We start from the raw sequence: 12,923 nt of genomic DNA, 5'->3' as shown, positions 1-12,923 counted from the left end.
AGTGGAGGCGTGTGTGGCCGCGGGTAGGAATGATCAGTGGAATTTGTAAGCCTCTGTTGCCATAGCAGCCATTGGTTCTTGCCAAAAAATATTCCACACTGGCCCACACAGAGTCAACCTGCTACCAACCTCACTCAACTCGTGAACAGTTTACTTAAGTGTCAGCTTGAGAAGCTAGTGTACATCATATAAGATGCATCGGTGAAGTTTTGAATTAATGCATTCATTTTCACACATTTTATTATCATTATTATTATCTTTAATGGAATAGGACAGATCCATGTCGAAATAAAACGCCTTTATTACATACTTCTTGAAAGTTTAATCTCAGTTCCTCTTCACTTTCCATAAAGATTGGTATAAATGATGCTTCTGTTATGTCCTTAAAGAACAATGCAAGTGTTTTTTGAATGGTCTGTGTGAATGCAGAACCAAAACAGTAGAGATGTGCTATTAGTCAAGACTGTGACACATGGTTCTCACATGGCCAGGAGAAAGACAGAATCAGCGAGGGAGTTTCCCTTGGCCATTGAAGAGCAACGGTCAGAAGGAATAAGTAGGCACATGATTGTGTTGAAAATAGCAATTGTAGGAAAACAGTAAGAAAAACATAGATGTGTACATGAATAATTTACTGTAAGAAAGAGAACTATGTTACTGACTTAAAGACATCCTCCAGAACTGGTCAGAACTTCCTTTTTTTGTCAAATGCCAACGCGAACACCACAAAGAAGAGAAACCGAGATACGTTGCCAAAGGAGTTGAAATCTCAGTGTCATTCTGAAGATGCAGGGTGACCCGGTGTACGACTATCCTGACGCTCGGCCCGTGGGGGACAGACGGTCATGTCAACAGAGAGGATCCCTGAGGAGCATCAGTGTACTGGACCGGCTCTTGTTAACACACCCTGTGTGGCTCCAGCTCTCCATTAACTCAGCTACAGCTCTACATATCCTGCGGCGCGAGCCCCCCGGGGTGAGCAGCACAACCTTACTACCATCTGGTTTGAAAATAGAATGTTACAGTAAACGTTAACAGCATTTTTTGGAAACTTTTGTTACCTTGCAGACCTTCCTGGTGCGTAGGTCAAGTACATCGCAGAAAAAAATGCTTTGTGTTCCGGCTGGCGGACGACAACGTGCCGTCTTTCTTCAAACAGGTGTTTATCAGAGAAGAGGACTCTGGTGAGTAATGAAGGCCAGATTACATAAAATATATTAAGCTTGTTATCTTAAATAAAATGTAAACAAGCAGTACATCTTAGAGAAATAGCAACAACAAAACAAAAAAAATCTACATTTTAATGTTAAAAATACATTATTTTCAATTACATTTTTTTTAACTTGAGTTATCTAACCAAACCATTTCCCTTTTATCAACAGCGTTCTCTTTGGAAAGCTCAGCTATCAGTTTCCCAGACCTGTGCAGACTCATCGCGTTCTACTGTGTTAGTCGGTATGGATTAGTATTTACTATTTTGTACCTACAACAACAGCATGGCACTCCCCAAATATGACATTTCTATTCCATGATTCTCGTATATCTGTAGGGATGTTCTTCCTTTCACTCTGGAGCTGCCTGAAGCAATCGCCAAGGCTTCTTCCCACAAACAGTTGGAGTCAATCTCTCATATGGGTGTGGGTAGGTACAAGATTCTGAGTCTGTTCAAATGAACTCCAGGTTTGAAAGAAGCCGTTCCTCTAAGGCATGGTAGATCGTTGCTTCTTGTATACTGTCTCTTTGTATTGTAAAAAAAAAAAAAAAAGAAATCAGTCAGCTATAATGTACAGTATCATAAAATATGGTTATCATGATCTCGATGACCTTCTGTATACCACAGAGTTCTGGAGTTCCCAGTTAAATGTTCGGGGCCCTCGCAATGAACCTCTTGTCGCTGACGAACTCTTGCCTCCGTCTCCAAGCCCACAAGACTGCTTAACACCCATCGACACAAACTCCACCCCGTTCCAGGAGCTTTGTCCAATCCAAACACGGAGTCCCTGCGAGCTAGATTATGGGGGAGGCAAAGGTTTATGTTTTGTCAACCCTCTTTTCCTACAAGACTACCCAGGGCGCAACGCCATGCGCAGGCGTCATCATTTCAAAACCAGTGTGAAGGTTCGTGTCTCCACTGAAAATTCCAGCTCCCTGTCGCCCCCTGTCCTCCCACCACCTCCACCGCCGTTACTGGCTAAAGCCAAATGCAAAGCCAGATTGAAAGCTGCAAAGCAGATGACTCCACCTGTCGCAGTTCAGGCCATAGAGGAAGCCACAGACTATATGCAACCTTGTGTAGTGTCACAGAAGAAAGCCAAGGTCACCTCTACCCTCTCTCCCACTGCTGAAGAAGACTATCAGATGCCCAAAGCTCTTCAGAAGGTACCTTTTCAGAGCTGATTGTATGGGACATTTCAGTTTAGTTTCTGAATTTTTAATGACTGCTTTGCTTTTTTAGGCCCAGCTGAAAATCCTGGAGCAGAAAGGACAGGAAGAAGAAGATGAGGAGGAGGAGGAAGGGCTTGTGTTGGAACAACGCCATGCTCCGTCTCTCAGTGAGCTGGACAGCAGCAGTTCCCTCAGCAGCCTCGACGAGGCGGAGGACAGTCCCGAACGTCCTGCTCTTGCACGAGGCACTAGCAACCCCGTCATGCCTCCTCCAAGGAAGTCTATGTCCGCCCTGCGCAAAATGAGCGCCGCCTTCATATCCCTTTTTGCCCCAGAGAAGCGAGTGGCGCGGATGGTGGAGGACCTGTCTCGTGACCGTCGCATGGCGTTTGGTGCTCTGGTCCAGGACTTTCTGAGGCAGCAGAGAGAGGCGCTGAAGCCACATTGCTTGACCTCTGCTGTACAGCTGCTGCAGGATTTGCGTCTCTTCATCAATCAGGCCAAAGCGTTCCTTCTGGAGTGTGGCGAGCTGGAACCTCCGATAGAAACTCTTCTGACTGAGAATGAGAAAGGTATTTAAATCAGTGTGATTTTACCTAATAATGTTGCTGGTAGCATTATTTACACACTTGCAATACAACCATATTTTCCTGTGTGCAGACCAAGCGTTGGAAAAGGCCATGTTCCGCTGTGTGCTGAAGCCTCTGAAGCCTCAGATTGATGCGGCTCTTCGGACCCTGCACAAACAAGATGGATCCTTCCAGAGAATGATGGACAGCTTGCAAAGAGCCAAAGGAGTCTCACCGCAGAAGCTCTTTGGGGTTCAGGTGGGCGTTCCTGACGCCCCGGGCATTGAGAAAATTAAGCACAAGCTGACTCTAATGCAGCGGGCGTACTCGCCCATCGACAAAGTGCTGCTGCTCTTGCAGATCTGCAAACTCATTTACAAAGCCATGAGAAACAAATCAGGTAAGGGGTTTTGGAATAACATTGGTTTATTTCACACATGTAGATTAATTTTTGCACACACAATACCATTCAAAAATCTCTTATGATCTCACTTGGATTACCTTAGCCATCATCTAACGTTTATCTATTCTTAAAAACAGGGCAGGAATTTGGAGCAGATGACTTCCTGCCTGCTCTCTCCTATGTGATGGTGCTGTGCAATATGCCAGAGATCTCTCTGGAGGTGGAGTATATGATGGAGCTTTTGGAAAGCTCTTGGCTTACAGGAGAAGGTACGAATGAAAACAGCTCCACATACACTGCTTACAGATATCCTTCTGAATTTTGAGCTCCACTGCTAATCAATACATGCCTAACTTTTATATGTTTTACATTTTGGTAACTTTCAGTGCGAGTGTTATCCTCTTACCCAAACTCAAGTTTTCATTCTGTAAAGCAGGTCATTGTTATTAATTATTGTTATTAATTCTCTTGAAGGCGGTTACTATCTGACAAGCCTCTACGCCAGTCTGAGTCTGATTCAGAGTCAGCCAGAGGATGTGCCTCCCAGCGGCCTTACAAACCAGGCCAGAGAGTCTCTGAAAGAATGGAGCCGGCGTCGGAGCAACGAAACCACAAGTCATAAGGACAGCAAACTGCATCAGGTCAGATACACTGGTTGAACAAAGCACATCTACTCCATCTGAATTGTGCAAGTATAGTCCAAAAACAAGAGCTCTGTGTTGTTTCTATGCTACAGAGGTTTATAAAGGTGCTGTTTCAAGATGGCGACAGTAGCTTGGTAAAAACCCTAATGTGGAAGACTGCACTCAACGGTGAAGCCATGGCTCAGCTCTGTGCTGTGAAGTTTGGAGTGGACCAGCCGGAGGATTACAGCCTGTACTGGAGGAGAGACGGGGAGTTAACACCTCTCCCGCCTGACGCCCAGATTCAAGACCTGCAGAGCATGGGTGTGAGTGGGGTTCCCCTTATTTACCAGGCGTCCAGTCAGCATGAAATGTCCCAGAAGCTGAACAGAGGAAGTGCAGTGGATCTAACAGAGGCAGCTTCATAATGTGAGCATGCCTGATTACTCACAGAAAAGCTGATGATAATAATAATGCTCATTTATTTAATGTTAACTGTAAGATAGGATTACACCTCTTAAAAATAAAGGGTGTTTTCTGACATCTATGGTTCCATGAAGAAACAATAACATCCATTGCACAATATGTTCTTCATAGTAAAAAAAAAAAAAGTTTATTTTATTTAGGTTGGGGGGGGTGGAACGTTCACTGAAAGGTTCTTTGGGAAACCAAACATTCTTCTATAGCATTGGAACCTTTATTTTTAAGATTATAGATTTTATAAGATGCCAAATCAGCCTGTTTAATGTCCATGACTGCTAATTACTGATTGTGTTTAGCTGGTGTTCTGTGATACTTCCTAAGGCTAATTTATTAAGCAATCGTTTGTGTATTATGTTTAATCTTCTTTTAGGTTGGCTATTAATGACTGGTTTCATTACCCCAACTCTGTTCTCCATTTTTTTGTTCTTTAATTTTAGTCTTTTCTAATGTAAAGTAATTAACCATTTATGGAAATATCTAATTTATGAGATGGTCAGTATTGAGATATTGGATTTAGTCTTATTGTTCATCTTGTATTATGGTAATATTTATATGAAATGCATTGGACAAATGTTTTGGCATTTTGAAAGTAAAAGACAATGAAAACCCTTCAGAAATCATTGGTTTTATTTGGTAGGGACTGGTGGCTTTCACCATCCACACTGAACACCGACAACATGTTTTGAGCAACCAAAGATCCTTTAAACCAGTGAAGAATTGATATTCTCCTGGATAAGTGAATCAGCAGATGAACTCTACACTAGATATGATCTAAAAGTAGCAGAGAGTGTGTTTCCATTTTAAAGTAAGTTGAGAAAGTGTGTTATGTGTTGTGATTACATAAGTCCCACCCTCACACAGCAAGTTGACTCTTGTCAGCGCTTCCACATGCACGTGTGGGAAGTGTGGGCTGCGGCCTGATTCAAAGTAGGAACAGAAATTTCTAATTAAAACTAATCAGAGTTGCCTTTGTTTAAAAGTGAATAGACAAAATAGAAAGAAGTAGGAAATCAGTGGGAAAGGTAAAATACGGGGTGTTACATTTGTGTGTGTGGTTCGTTCTTCCTTCCTCCTACATGTGAATGGTTCTATAATCATTACCAGTGCCTTCAATTGTGCACTCTTCAGCCGTTTGTTCATTTCTGAAAGTTGCCGTGGTTCAGTGTGGTCTAATACTCGTCTGAGAGGATGTATCCTCTCAGCACCAGCAGGACGAGTCCATGCAGGTCATTTCCAGCAGCTGGGCCTCTACCTCCTCGGCATCGTCTGGGAAGCGTTTGACGAAGGACTGGATGAGCCCTGCAGCGCTGCCTTCATACTCAACCAGCTCCACAGCGTCACCTATGACATATAGAAGCACATTATTCCTCTTATTCATATGTGTTTCTGTGCTACTACGTCTCTGATCATATGAGAATGCTCTATTTTGGTACATGGCTATGAAAGGAGGCTGCACACGGACCTTTGATGTAGGTGTTAGCCTGGACAAACATCTTCCGAGCTTCCTTACGGAGCAGAACCGTCTCTCTGAGGCGCAGGAAATCGTGGGTGCCGTCAGCAGTCACGGCAGAATAGCCTTCATACAGAGCCCTTCCTCCCTCCACGTCAGCTGTGGACTTGTGCACCTTTACACAAAGAAAATGATCAAAACAATATACAAACTAATCTGGTATTACTGAACAGAACCATGGCTATTTGCAAAAGCTCTGAATATAATTCATATAATATAATCTGAATATGATTTTTTTTTAAAGGTAATGATGAGATACTTAAATCTGTCTTATTTATATTTTAATTTATGTAATTCACAATTATGAGAACTAAAGTAGCACTGTGATATAAAGTCACACTAATGTAAACATTAAATAAGACAAACACTAACTGAAATAATAATAAAAATATATTTGCAGGGGTAACATTTTCATTTAGTTCACTTGAAAGACTAAAATCACTACAACAGAAATAAAAATGAATACAGAAAAATAACTATACATAAAAAAATTAATATAAATGACTAACATGAAATGGAACTATCAAGATATTAATAAAAACTAAAGTAATTAATTATACTACAATAGCACTGATATAAAGTCACATTATTGTATAATTATAATAATTTGATCACAGGAGGTTGATTATGTGGTGTGGATTTAAGTTCAAAAACTAAAGCTCCATTTGAACCCAGTAAGCAGGCTGTACCTGCAGTTTACAGAGGAACCTCTGGATGGCGCTCTTGCCCACTGTGTATATCTTGCTGCGGTCCAGTGTTATGACTGCATCTGGCCGTCCATCTGCCCCTGTACACTCCCTCAGACCAACCAGTCCCTCTCCAGCCTCCAGCAGAACCCGTAAAATCACAAACCGGGCCTGCATGTGTGCCTACGAAGGCGAGACATCCAGGATAGCGTTAAGACAGCCAGACAATCAAGAGAAACAGTAATGATTTCTGGGCATTCACACATCTCACCTGTCTCCAGCTCTTGCTCTCTGGCGTGTAGAACTCCAGCCCCAGCAGACCGGCACGCACCATGGTCAGCCAGTTCACGTATACCACCTCCTCTGCATCCTCCCCTTCATGTCCGAAAATACTGCCGCACACACAGATTTCTTCAGCATCCAGCTGAGTGAATTCCTGCAGAGGTGACTAAATGTCCAGTGACTCACCTGAGCACCTGTTTGTTGAGACACAGGTAGAGTCCCACACACTCAGCTCGACACTCTTCATAGGACGAGGCAATGGTGGAGAACTTGCTGTCCCACGTCTCGCTACCCTTGTACCAGCTCGAGATCTAAAATCCAGAATTTACATTTCATGACACACAATTTATAAAGGGCATAAAACAAAGTGGAATCCACTAATGAATGCGATGAAAAAAACTCACCAGTTCTCCGGTTTCTGGATTACGAACAGCAGTTTGATCAAAGTTGTATTTTCCCTTATCATCCTGTTTCAAAACAAACATAAGATGAAGCAACTGTGAGACATTTGTGTTCAGGAAATATTCTGGGTCAATATAAGCATGCTCTATTGAGAGCTTAAGCGCCAAATTCAACTCAAATAGCAGACACACTGCTAAAAGAAAATTTAGGCAACTTCATAGCTCAACAACACATCTGTCTGTACAGAAGAATTTATGTTTCAATGAAGAAAAGAAAAAACACTAGCATTCAAAGGTTTGGGATATGACACTGTGTTGATACCTGAACAAAGAGCTTCCCGCTGCCATGACCCAGCAGCTCATGGAGTCCCACCTGCACCTCAAAAGAAGGACCCTTCCATTTGATGTACAGGTCCTACAGGAATAAGCCACAGAGGAAGAGAACCATCATTCTGCGCCTCCATTACAACATGTTTATAGTTTCACATCAGTCTTACTTTATCACTCTCCTCAAGAAAGGTGAGCTTGTCTTTCTGTGTGGCGTATGCAACTGCCAGCACATTCCCAAGGGACACGTTCTTGAAACCTTCTGTCTGTCTGATGTCGTCATCTACAGATAGAAAAATGGTTGAACGTTCATCAATGCGCCCTGACGGCACATGGGGGAAAAAACATGTTGGATAAGAGGGATTTACAGTTTGGAATGTTGATTCCTGCAGGGATGCCGCTGCCGGCGAAGGTGAGTACGTCCAGAGAGGTGAAGTCTGGCTTGAGGAAGCGGTCCTTCTCAAAGGCTGGAGGCCAAGGCAGCTCGGGCAGTAAGACTTCGGCTGAGCTCACCAACTGAGCGAAGCGAGCGCTCATGGCCTTGTTGACCACAGCAACAAAACCTGGTGGATGAGATGGTAAGTGTGGAGGAGAGAGAGACATAGTGGTCGTAACTGGCTATCTATAGGAGTTACTCGGTTGTTTAAAGCAATTTGTGTGTTCCATTTCCCGTTTTACACAACCATTCAAAGAATTGCTTTTGGAATGATTTTTTTATCATATATGAAGTCTGTTATGTTCACCAAGGCTGCATTTATTTGTTAATATATTTTAAAAAGTAATTTATTCCTGTGACAGCAAAATTCAATTCCCAGAAGTCATTACTCCAGTCTTCAGTGACAGATGGTCCTTCACAAATCATTCTAAAGGTGGGTCATATTTACAGTTTCTTATTACGATCAAAGTAGAAAACAGCTGTGCTGCTGAATATTTCTGTGGAAACTGTGATAGTTTATTAAAGATTTTTTTAAAAACATTATACACTTTTGATCAATGTAATGTGCCACTGCAAAAATTCTGACATAGTAATAATAAAAATAACAATAATTAAATAATAAAAGAATAAGTCAGATTTCCTTTCAAGATATTCATTCTTTTAATTAGGCTTTTATTATTAATATATATTTTTAAATGTAAAATATATTAATCATAGAAGAGGTGTTCAACCATCCTTCTGTAGGTTTGTTCTGCATAATGTATTTAGAAATAAATCTGGGCAAAACAATGAGCATCACTTTGTTTGACCCACTAATATCTGAGCTCACCTTCAAATTCACCCCTTGAGCCAAATGGATCTCTGTAGCTCTCGATAAAACCAATGTAACTGTTGCAAATTTTAAAAAGAGAGAGAGAGAGAGAGAGAGAGAGAGAGATAGAGAATAATAAGGTTTTAAAAGAATGAGCAAGCATAGTATAAACTAAATATGAAACATAAGTATCTAGGCTTCTGTCAACAGCCTGGTCTGTTAAATATTGTTCAGTCACCTCTCCACAATAGGTCCTTTGTCTTTAATCCAATAGCGGGACCCTTCTTTATGGGCTTCCACTGAGCCACATGTGAAACTGCGAATGTACTCTTCCAGCATCTTCTTCTGGTTCTCATTGGCTGCATAATCCTAAAACAAAACAAAAAACCTTTACTGATGCTTTAAAAGGTCATGCTATTCATTTCACATTCAAAAGTACCAATGGATCAGTTTTTTTGGTGAATGTTGCCATACCTTGGCTTTTTCCAAGTTCTGACACACTTTATCCATAAGAAAGGCATAATCGCCTTTCTTAACAGAGAACACCGAATCCTTAAATTCATGTTTGCCACAAAAAGCGTCACTCTTTCCTTCAACAGCACTGTTGTCTGCAGATGGGAGGGAGACAATAGTCAAGAGAACGAAAAGTGAATTATATCAAACTGGATTTTAGCTGCTCTGTATACTCACCCTTTTCGGCAGACGCCAGACGCACCTCATAGCATCGCTTCCCATCTATTTCAGTCTTGAACAGACGGGTGTTGTAGGCACTCAGGTTCTACAAGGATGATTATCATTGGTAAAGTTCATTTGTGCAGTAATAGCTGCTGTCAGTAAGGATACAACAACATCATGGGTTCGATTTTCCAGGGAAAGCAAGAACTAATTAAATGTGTACCTTGAATGTAATGCAAGTCTCTTTAGATAATAGCTTATCCCAAAATGCACAAATGTAAACGAATGAATAAGTTACAATATTGTTCAACTGGTTAAAATAAGTTAATGCATTAGCTAACATGAACAATAATGTTACAATACTTTTGACACTATTTATTAACCTAGACTAATGTTCATTTATTAACGCTTAATTCATATTTGCTCATAGTACTTGCGTCCATTAATACGACCTGAAATGTTAAACACATTAGTATATTTAGAAATGAACCTACATTAATAAATGCTCTTGATAGATTCTTTATTGTTAGCTTAGAACATCTAATAGATTCATTAATGCTAACAAAATGAACGTTATTGTAAATTGTTAATGAAATTTCTTCCAAATTATTAATTTTATGCACTTGGCAGATGCTTTTACTTTAAAGGTATTCAATGCTTTACATTTTCCTAATACTAGAGTTCCCTTCGATCAAAATACATGATTACGTATAGTAAATATATATATATATATATATATATACAGTACTATGTAAGACACATGTGGTTGAACATTAAAAAAATATATTGTATTTGTGTCAATAATTCCACACAGTTTTCATATTACTTCAATGAACTAGCCGGATCTCTCACATATGCACTATACCTTAGAGTCCAGAAATTTCTGGGCAAGCTCTGCATCTTCTAAGCAGCAGTTTCCTGAGAAGTACGCCGAGATCCCCTAGGAGAAAGGCATTATTAGGTAAAAAAGCAAACCAAAAGGCAGATTGTAGTATGAGATCTTAAATTTTCATTTTACCTTCTCACCCAGACCGAGCTGTTTCTGCTTGTCTTCTAGGGAGTAGAGGGGCTCGCAGCACCAGCCCCACAGTCTCTCCACGTCACCAGGGCTCTGTTTAAAGGCCAGACTCTCCCACACCAGAGCCTTGAACTTCTCCTGCATATCAAAACAGGCAAAAATAATCAAACACTTAAACTTATATTATTACATCAAATTCTGTCAGAGGTCCCACACATGGGACATAATAAGTATGGTTTTTGACCTTTGGTAGGTTGGGGATGAATTTGGTGTCCCCGAATGACTTGTAGTTCCCCATGTTTGCATAAAGTCCGGCAGCATATACGAGGAAGGCCTGGAAACAGACAAAGCGTTGTTACTAAAACTGAATACAGAACGGGATGTTAGCTAACTTTGGTGTTCTTAACAGGTTTGCTTCACCTGATACTCCTCTGCGCTCAGTCCAGCTGCAGTAGCCGCTGCCTCCAGCTGCTGTGGCGCCTGTGCGCGGAACATTTTTTGCAGCAGCACGTAGATGTTGGCAGACTCAGGAGAGGTCTGGATCAGCACGATCAGTCCACCGTACCAGGACGCCCGAGAGAGGTAGTGTGCATACAGTTGCTCTTTGGGAGACAAGAGCTTGAATGCCACCCGGCAGTCCAGAGCAGAGATCCCGATGTCATTAGGGAGGTAATACTGAGAGTCCACCATTTCGGTCTTTAGGCAGCTTGATTGCTCTCCACTGAAAATACACACAAAACATCAATCACTGATTAAATATTTTACTTTACAAAAGCACAAAATCAACTGGTTATTATTAGGGATTCACATCACAGTCTCAATCTGAACTTGTCTCTACGCACACAAAAGCTAATAAAATTCAATAGCTGAGCAGATACTGTAAGTCAGAAGTTTGACTTTTGGCTGAAAGGTCATCCAGCACTGACAAAGAGAGTTTCTCTTTCACTTCTGGGACTTTCTGATCAGCTAATACTGTTAGCACACTCGATAGTGCAGGGAATCAAGACAATGAAATCCCGCAAATGTATGCCGTGCATAACATATATGCGATAATTCACTATTTAACTAATCTTGTCATCTATTATAGCCAACGTACGGCTTCTCTTTAAGCAATATCCAAGAGATAAATAACAACACCTAACACAACTTCTACCTGAATTGTGCGTTCACTCCTGTCAAAATGAGCACCGGCGTTCGAAACTACTTCCGCTACTCATTCAACGGAATGACCCGCCCTTCAGCCAATCAGACGACTGAAATGTTAATTGACAGGTGTGAGAACCAATAGGAACAAAGGATGAAAAGGTGTCGCGTTGTATGTATATGCAAATGAAATGATAGTTCTGTAAAAAAGCAATATTTATGTGGGTATGTAAAAATATTAACATATATGTTTAATATAAAGAAAGAAAGTATCGATATATATGATTTCTGGCATTAGTAGACTGAACTTTTAGCTCATGTTGTTGAAATGAACTTGCATTGTTTATCAGTTAAGTACTTAAATGGAATTCATTTCCCAGCACTCCAAAATAACCTTTCTGTCAACAGGAAATTGTCTATCTGCATGGTCTGAACAGCGTCTCGACCACCCATGATCATTTATTTGTTGAGCTGGCTTTCTGAGAGATGAGAATAGTTGGCCAAGCATACATTTAGGTGTGAAATAAATAATGAAGGTGAAATAGCCAACCCCAAATAGAGTTTTAATAAACTAGAATAAAGGTTAAATAATAATAAAAAAATTAGTCAGTCAATATATCTTTTAAACCTTGAAAACTACTTCACTACATTGAGGTAAGTCAATTGATGATAAACAAGTAGTAGGCTTAAAAAAAACAACAAGTGGTAAATCAAGAAATTCCATTTCTGGAATTCAGTTTCTGTCCTCTATTCTAATGAATATAACCCCCAAACATTAAATATATAACCCCTGAGCATAAGCCCCAAACATTAAAACCAGTTCAGTGTTTATTGCAGTCGTGGGAGACCGGCACACTGCTGAAGGGAGGGAACAGTAATCAATGTGGAGTCAGGGAATCAAGATGATCCAAGTGGCGCCAGATGAGAAGATAGTAACCTCTTGTTCGGAGGTCTGAATGGGTCAAGTACCTTCTGAGGAACCGTCATTGGCTGCATTATGCCTTAAACTGGCCTCAGCTTTTCTCTTTTCTTTGTTGTCTGATAGAGGCGTTGTGCAAAATGCACAAATTTTACTAAAATATGCATAATAAATGAAAGAAAATAATACATTTTTCTGCTTATTGAGATAATGTAGATGTCCCTCAACATGAATATAAGCAGACTACAGAGT

At 40.8% G+C, this 12,923-nt stretch overlaps 2 protein-coding genes across 3 annotated transcripts; one reads left to right on the top strand and one right to left on the bottom strand.

The window, feature by feature from the left end:
• The first annotated feature begins 786 nt into the window (after positions 1-786).
• LOC113064155 (ras and Rab interactor 1-like) lies at positions 787-4,411 on the top strand. Its single transcript, XM_026234766.1, is given in 11 exon segments — positions 787-975; positions 1,069-1,119; positions 1,121-1,184; positions 1,383-1,455; positions 1,550-1,641; positions 1,841-2,379; positions 2,456-2,957; positions 3,046-3,354; positions 3,495-3,626; positions 3,832-3,998; positions 4,094-4,411. Coding segments are annotated over 11 exon segments (2,433 nt in total). The 3' UTR covers positions 4,409-4,411.
• Positions 4,412-5,072: 661 nt separating this feature from the next.
• LOC113064156 (dipeptidyl peptidase 3-like) lies at positions 5,073-11,828 on the bottom strand. Of its 2 annotated transcripts, none has more exons than XM_026234767.1 (18): positions 11,763-11,828; positions 11,030-11,330; positions 10,854-10,943; positions 10,610-10,747; positions 10,457-10,531; positions 9,607-9,694; positions 9,391-9,524; positions 9,155-9,285; positions 8,935-8,993; positions 8,038-8,232; positions 7,840-7,952; positions 7,665-7,757; positions 7,346-7,408; positions 7,128-7,252; positions 6,931-7,051; positions 6,663-6,842; positions 5,926-6,088; positions 5,073-5,804 (listed from the first exon to the last, which is right to left on the bottom strand). In XM_026234767.1, the coding sequence occupies exons 2-18, from the start codon at positions 11,297-11,299 to the stop codon at positions 5,662-5,664; spliced, it is 2,181 nt and encodes a 726-aa protein (XP_026090552.1). In that variant the 5' UTR covers positions 11,300-11,330; positions 11,763-11,828; the 3' UTR covers positions 5,073-5,661. The 2 variants fall into 2 exon arrangements, with proteins under 2 accessions (XP_026090552.1, XP_026090553.1); XM_026234768.1 differs by lacking the exon at positions 11,763-11,828 and adding an exon at positions 11,452-11,476.
• Between the last annotated feature and the right edge of the window lie 1,095 nt (positions 11,829-12,923).

The sequence above is a fragment of the Carassius auratus genome, chromosome 46 (genome assembly GCF_003368295.1).
Source record: "Carassius auratus strain Wakin chromosome 46, ASM336829v1, whole genome shotgun sequence".
NCBI lineage: Eukaryota > Metazoa > Chordata > Actinopteri > Cypriniformes > Cyprinidae > Carassius > Carassius auratus.
The sequence above is the reverse complement of the archived record's forward strand: the minus strand, read 5'-3'. Positions and strand labels throughout refer to the sequence as shown.